The sequence below is a fragment of the Selaginella moellendorffii genome, unplaced genomic scaffold (assembly GCF_000143415.4).
Source record: "Selaginella moellendorffii unplaced genomic scaffold, v1.0 SELMOscaffold_12, whole genome shotgun sequence".
Taxonomy (NCBI): domain Eukaryota; kingdom Viridiplantae; phylum Streptophyta; class Lycopodiopsida; order Selaginellales; family Selaginellaceae; genus Selaginella; species Selaginella moellendorffii.
Window position 1 is genome coordinate 32,354 of NW_003314273.1, and position 7,647 is coordinate 40,000.

General features: G+C 48.2%; 2 protein-coding genes across 2 annotated transcripts; one reads left to right on the top strand and one right to left on the bottom strand.

Annotated features, from left to right (window-relative positions):
• The first annotated feature begins 1,437 nt into the window (after positions 1-1,437).
• On the top strand, positions 1,438-2,060 carry LOC9646714. Its single transcript, XM_024674360.1, has 3 exons — positions 1,438-1,629; positions 1,696-1,803; positions 1,866-2,060. Exons 1-3 carry the CDS (start codon positions 1,443-1,445, stop codon positions 1,886-1,888), a joined length of 318 nt encoding a protein of 105 aa, XP_024530128.1. The 5' UTR covers positions 1,438-1,442; the 3' UTR covers positions 1,889-2,060.
• A 1,896-nt stretch (positions 2,061-3,956) lies between these two features.
• LOC9659203 (probable E3 ubiquitin-protein ligase ATL45) lies at positions 3,957-4,684 on the bottom strand. The gene is made up of 2 exons (XM_002969389.2): positions 4,374-4,684; positions 3,957-4,230 (listed from the first exon to the last, which is right to left on the bottom strand). The coding sequence occupies exons 1-2, from the start codon at positions 4,682-4,684 to the stop codon at positions 3,957-3,959; spliced, it is 585 nt and encodes a 194-aa protein (XP_002969435.2).
• Between the last annotated feature and the right edge of the window lie 2,963 nt (positions 4,685-7,647).

Consider the following 7,647-nt stretch of genomic DNA (forward strand, 5'->3'; position numbering starts at 1 on the left):
GTGGGGAATTAGTAATAATTTTAGGGTACACCAATTGAGATCCTTAAACTCTTGGGCATAAACTGGTGTCAACGTTCAATCTAGTTCTACTATGACAGCTGACTCATACTCTGAATCATTACTTCATTGATAAGGCTTTTATCCCCAAAGTGTGCACTCTTGGGGCGGTTTTCAGATGGAGGCCATTGTATCAATAGTAGGAGACAAAATACAACTTGTGTTAGTGTTTGCAGAGTTTCTTTCCACATCAAGGTAAATAATGTCCTATTGATTTAATGTTTTATTTTTCTCTGGTTTGTTTGTACGTTTGGATGGGATAAGAGTTTTAGCGGAGCCACCAGTGGAGGACCGCTTGCAAGTGGAAAGCAATGGGAAATCCACCACCTCGGATATACAGACTTCAAGCTTGCGGACCGAAAGCTGATCGACGCAAAATTGAGACAACGGCCGGATTTGTGTTTAATTAACGGCAGTGACGCAGTTTAGCAATTTTAATTAGGTCGAAGCGGAGCTATGGCGGTGGTGTGGGTGAAGTGGGGGGACGAGGCGCTGTGCTTCCCACTCCAGGACGGCGCCAAGATGATGGTAAGCTCCATCGCTCGCCACTGGGGCCTGGACCCGGACTCCCTCCGCATCGCCGACTGCGCTCTAGTCCCAGACGCCGACGGCAACTCGGTGCTCTCGCTTGACGACATGGTAGCCTTGCTCCAAGACCAGCCCGACTTGGGCGATGGTAGCAGCCACGACCAAGCACTCCTCGTCACTGGCCGCCGCTGCTCTGCCACCAGGGATGCGTGCTCGGCTTGCGATCACCCCGCCGTCCAGGATCTCATCCGACAGCGAGACGAGGAGGATCTGGTGGCAAGGAAGAAGCAAAGGAGAGAGGCCGCAGAGTCGAGGCAGCGCAAGGCATTCCACAACAGTGTCAAAAACCTGTGGCCGTACGTCAAGGAGCTCAAGGGCGGTGGCCCGTTTAGGCGCTTGAGGCCAGAGCAAGCTCGCGAACTGCTACAGTCCAGCGTCTCCAAGATGGTGGCTCGCTTGCACTTTGTGGAGGGCGATGACGAGCCGAGCGACGACAACTACAGGGGCATGGCCGCCTTGGTGAAACCCGATGGATCTTGCTTCACCGCCGCCTCTTGCTGCGACCGTAGCTCCACCTCTGGCAGGCACATCCTGGTGTTCTCGGATCCAGCACTGGAGTACGAGTGCATGGTGTCTTTCAAGGATCCGATCGCCGTTCTGACGCCGATCGAACCTGGCGTCATCTTCAACTATTGCATCAACTGGAATGACTGGTTCTGCAACTCGGGTAGTCCCTATAGCTGGAAGCGCGACCCAGAGTCCGGGGACATCAAGTGCGTGTCGGGCATCTTCCTTGACGGTCGAAGCCTTAGCAGTGGCGAGTGCAAGCCTTACCGCAAGGTGATCTTCCGTTCGAGATGGTGGAGGTTGGTGCTCCAGTACTTGATAGCCGTGGAAATCTTGGCGGAATTGTGGTGGAATTCGAGGAGATCCCGGCTCGCGATACTCGGTCCAAGAAGAATTATGGGCAGAGGAAGTTCGATATGATTAGCATCCGTGACTTCTACAGCAAGATGATCAGCAGGGATCCTGACTTCGCGAAAGGTTTGGTTTCCGGCCACCCTTCTTCTTGGCAGTTTTAACTTAACTGTAACTGTCTGATGTCCTCAGCGCTCGGTGCTGCCCTTGAGCACCGGAAAGCAGCCGTTTATGTGGCATGTGGCGGTACTGGTCTGACGACTCTTTGGAAGGATTGGATGACAACTCATCCCGTCGAAGGTAAGATACATTCTGGAATACGTGACTTTGACTCCGAAGGTTGTGGTTTTTATCTGACACAGAATATGACATTGATGAGCCTTGAAGTAAGAGGTGTAGCACTGTCAATGAGGAAGACCTCCATTCAGGCTACGTAAAATCTTTAGCTATTATAAGATAGGAGTGTTTTGGAGCTGAGTCCAAAGCTCTTGGAGACCTGGCATTCATTTGCAATGTTTTTGTTTCAGCCGAAAAGGAATATTCGGCATCTTCTTGCAGAGAAGTTGGATTGCTGCTATGGCTGCCTGGATCGCTGCTTGCTTGGCTCACGCTGCTCTCTCGTTTTTGTGTGTGTTGGTCTTTCGTTTTTGCAAAGATTTCAAATGAGCTCCTGACCGGAGGAGAAGGAAGAGGAATAGCCACTTGATCTTGTTCTTTTTCTCTTCCCAAGAGGACTACGAGCTACGCCACCAATATTTACAGGCTTGTCCCAAGGAAGTTTCTATGGCTCTTGCAACTCCGACGCATCTGGCACGTAAGGGATGATCTTGAGCATCAATCAAGCGCCCACAACTCCACTCCTTTTGTATCTTTGAACACGCTCTTTCTCACTCCCATATGTGGGACGACCGCGCACTTCTCACCGCATTGAAGGCAAGGATTGAACCACGCTGTGGTGTGAAGGACGCGAGCATGGATCGCCCAGCCGATGCCGAGATCCCTGGCGATGCTGCACGGCACGCGGGGAAGGAGGCGGCACTTGTTCCAGGGGAAGCTCGCACTGCGCCGCCTAACAGGGCCGCCCTCTTGCACACCTAGGGTGCTACATCATGTCATCAGCCTCGCGAAATTTCAGAAGTTCTTTCATTCGCCAATTGATGTGGGACTCCCAACTGGTAGAATGTATAAAAGCTCCCACAAAGTTTTAAAACCAGCTTCTACAGACCGAAGTGCTCTCGACTTAAATGTGCCTTACAGGCTTGGGGGAGTTGCGTTCTCAGGAGTCCACAGCTTTTATACATTGTGGGAGTTGTGTTTTAATCGTTTTTGCTCTTGTGTTTGTTTTCAGTATCTTGCTACAGATAAATCTCTTTCTCAATCAATACCTCTGTCCTAATGAGAGTTGAATTTATTTGCCGAGATATTACATACCGTCAGCAGGGAGCTTTCCAGGCTTCAAGGCATCCAGAATGAGTCACCACTTTGCGGGATCTATCGCAGGAGCTCCGACAGTAGGAGGCTTTTGCGTTTCATGCACAGGATCGACACGTCTGCTCGAGCCTATCTCTACTCGGCTGCAGCCATGGAGTGGGCCTCTATGAGGCTATAACTCCTCACCAACTTGGTTTCTGTTTGCTTCTACTCGGTTATCTCTCCCGGCAGCAGTACTCTCGCATTCGCAGCGAGGCACCATGAGAGATTGAAGACTCTAAGCTTCCGGAAAGCTGGCCTGGAAACGCTTCAGTGTTTCCACTAGTGGAGCTTAAGGTAGGAATTTCTAAACTTCTATAATGGCTTTGGAACTTTAAATAACAACAAAGGCATAAATTCACCGCTTGCGATCCGTCCAGTGGTATTCTTGCTGGGCCGAGTGAATGGGCAGTACATTATCGAGGGTTTATCATCAGGATTTATGTTTGTTCTTGGTGGAATGAGGCAAAACAATTGTCTCTGTCCCATGCTCCAGTTCTCACCATTTTCAGACATAAGAAAAGAAAGAAAACTTTTACACGTTTACTGCTTTTCTTCTTTGCCACGCACGAGGTCTCCTAGTCATTTATCCAAGGGTGCACTTACCAATTACAAGAATAACTAGTTTTAAGAAACTTAGCAAACTGTCCTATCAGCGTTGGATCCTGTGGAATGATGCTGAGCTTGGATCGCAGATCATCTTCGTTATTCCTGGACGAGTTATGCTAAAACAAGCCCGTGTTGGGGTACTGGACGAGGCCACTGCATCCGTGAACAGTGCTACTGATGGAGTGATTTCCACCATCGCTCGCCTAACTGTGGTGGACAGCGACTAAGTCCTAAACGATGGTATTGTTTTTGTTTTGGTGATAAAAATCTTTCTAATAAAAAGGAGCTCACATTTCTTCTATTCCAAGATATCTTCTGCATCATCAACTTAAGTCTTTGTAATTTCAGAGCCTTTTAAGTTCGGTTGGCTCGTGTCAGACGCTACAGCGGCAAATCGGGCAAGTGTGTTTCTTGGAGAGCCACATCGAGATACAGTCGCGATGGTAGAAGTGCCTGCACTTGGGCAACACATTCACCTCTTGCCCATCGCCAAAATCCCCAAGGCAAATGGGGCACTCCTCTCTCCCTCGCTCCCTCACGCTGTAGAGCTCCAGGGGAAGTACCACCGAATCCATGCCATTCTCAACTTTCTTCTCGGCCTCGCCATCCCTGGTGGAAGCTCCAGTGCCATACCCCGCCTCACCAAAGCTGCAATCTCCATCTTTAATGCACAACCAGCAGCTCCAACCCGCAAACCACGCGCCACCCAACAAGCAACAGATTTCAGACATCGCCCACTATAGTCGGTGTGATAGGGTTTGTCCTTTCACCTCTTTGGGGCTCTTTTATACCAGTCCGCCACCTTTTCCGATGAGCCTTTTGCGGGCACCGTACCACCGTACAGCCCTGTCCGAACCGGCAGCATGGCACCAAGCTCGCTCCTCCACACCCCTTGCAAGCCGTCTCTCCGCCCGCTTGGATCATGCAAGAGCTTGCGAAGGTGGCCCTTGTTTTTCAATTCGTTCACGCCACCAATGTACCTGAGGAAGAGAACAAACGAGGACGGACTGTGATGGAGAAGCTTATATAGTTTCGAGATCGTGGGGGTGGGGACGTACCTTCCATCGATTCGACTGTAGCCATCGCCCAACTCCGGCTCCATCGTGGAGACTCCTTTGTTCTCGAACGCAATGCTGTGGATCGCTGTGGTGTTGCTGCATTCCTTGTCGTGTGGTTTGAACTGGAGCGTGAGTCTGTCCCTGGATCGTCGAGCTCGGGACCTCCGAGATCCAGTCTTCGTTTCGAATATTCTCCATCATGGACTCGAAAGTAGAGAGGAGATCACTTGGCGGCGTTGTCTCTGAACCTCAGCTCCAATTCTCCATCTCCCAGATTTTCAAGAAATTCATCTTCAAAACAGATGCTTCTGATGCTGGAGTGGGAGCTATCTTGAAGCAAGTGCATGGATTAATAGCTTTTGAGAGCTGGAATTTCTCGGAGGTGGAGTCTTGCCAACCAGCAAATGGACAAGAGATGCTGGGAATTATCCATGCAGTGACAAAGTGGAGGCACTACCTGAGAGTCATTCTCTGAATGGATCATTTTAGTTTCTCCTCAAGCCAACAAGAAGCGAAGGAGGTCGATAGAGCAGCTGCAATCACTCGACTTTACTATTGAATATAAGCCGGGAAAACATTCTTGACAGCGCATCCAGATAGCCACGCGGTGATGATTGTTTTTAGGTTATTCAACATTAATCAAGATTCTGTAAAATTAAAATTAAAATTAGAGTTAAATATATATACTAATATTGACCACCATAGCTTTGAAAAACACATCTGCCCGTTCAAGTTCCTCGGCACCAAAAAGCCCAGTGTAATTCGTTTCACCTGCAACCGAGTGAGTCACAAAAGCAGTTCACCTTACCATCTTTAAACATGACGCACAGGTACAGTACGCCACCTCAAAATATGAGTTAAGTTAGTCGTTTGCAAGGGTGATCCTTACTATCCGCAACCTTTCGTCGACCCCGTGACAAGAGAACGCCTGGATGATCTGCTGGCTATTTTCATCAGAGCCCGGATAGTGGGCAAAAGCAAAGAGCCGATTCACTATGTCCCTGAGTATCTCGAACGTCGACTCATGGCCTTCCTTTTCCACCGGCCACTTGTGTTTCACAACATCCTTGGGTATGGTCAGCAACTAGATTGACAATAAGAGAATAAGTCGCCTTGTCAAAGGAAAAGAAGGCAGAAACCTGAAGCGGGGTCATACAGTGTCAAACTAAACACAAACCCACCTTTCCCACAGATATTGGGCTCTGCTTCCTAATTCGTCGTCTCCAAGACAGTCGAACTCGTAGAATCTGAATATCAACTGCAGAAAGACAAAGAGAAGCAACAGAACTTGGTTATAAAACACACCTTAACGAGCTTCAACGTAGAATCATAGCGCTGACTTGTATAAACAAGGCGATCACGATTTGTCGCCAACTCGATATTGTCAAAAGCTCCACGGATCAGCCGGGTCGCGTCGATGGCCATGAGCGCTCCTGCTATTTCAAACGCCTCCTGCAAGTCCAAGCCCATGCAGGATAGCGCCACTCCGTCCTTAGCATCCATAGACACTACAAACAAGATGGTTACGGAAAGCAAGAATGAATGAACTGGCCTCACTAAGAAAATCTCTCCCGCGATACACAAGTGCAGAGCAATCATCTGGCACTTCATCAAAAGAGACTGTATAAAAGAATCAGAAACCTGGATGGAACCGACACAGCAGTTATGATTACCCATCGACCAATAACTGTTCACAGCCTGATTAAGGTTGCCGCTTCACCTGCGATGTGATTGTCAGTCCTCGAGAATAACAGCTGCATGCAAGCTTACCAACAGCATGAACATATAGGTGCAAACACACAAATGGCTATGTTGCACAAATGAGAAAGGAGGAGCTACCAGATGCAGGTCAAGAACTTCGTTCTTGGAGCGCGAATCGAAGAGCTCCAAAGTGTCAAGCATCTTATAAGAGATAATCACTGACGACTGCTCCAAAACAACAAAAGAATCTCTATCTAGCTAACGTACCGTGACCAAGCAGCGTCCGGAAAACTCTACAGCTTGCGTCGTAGGCTTTGCCACTGAAAGCTTCTTCAAAGCACTGCAGCAAAACCAAAGTCAGCCAGCTCCTCTCCACTTGCGAAGCCTACTGGGATAACCAAACTGGGTTCCACATCCCTCAGCTTGATCACCCCCAATCTCTTGCCGAACTCTACTCCGCTACTTTCAAACATCTGAGCGAAACCCCAATGGAAGAAAAGGTTTATTATTGAAGAGCATACATTAAGGGATACGCGAAGGATTTCAGAAGTACGTCTGGGATTCAAGCCGTGGGTGGAGGCCAAAATGTGGGAAAGGACCTTCGAATGGAGCATAACTCCCACTCTGTTGGAACCTCTGTCAGGCTTGGCAAGATTGTCAATGGCTGAACAGGACGAGCAAACCAACCTCCACGTCATGCTGTGAAGAATCTGTTACATGCATTGAGGACTTGTTTAGTGAGAATGTAACTAAAAAAATCAATTTAAATTTCATCCACCCAAAAAGTAAACTGGACTTCCAAAGTAAACTGGTGAGGCCAGTTCATTCAGTGCAAGGTAAAAGAAGTGCACAATATGCTCATGTTCGAAGCTTTCAAGTGTTGGAAGCTTTGAAGGATCTCAAGGAGGAACATGGCAGCAAGATCTTCTGGCAATTCATCCTCTAACTAATGACTCAGGATACATGAAAAAAACGTCATCCCCACAGGCTTATTAACCAAACCTTTTTCAGCTACTATGAGATGGCGCCAATGGACAGCAGCAGTAAGGATCACGACACTGAGAGGATGCCTGTGGACAGCAGCAACAAGAATGACAACCTTGCATGGGCATCCATTCCCATATATTGGGATGACAAGCAACTTACCCATCTACGCTGATTTCATGGCTATGATATCTATTTTGGTTTTAGTTGTGGACAGAACACAAACTTTGGCCAGGTTGGATGGTGGTAGCCACTTCCTAATTATGTGCTAAATAATTTTCCAAAAAAAAAATTGTATTATAAAATTTTGCAAATGGTAATA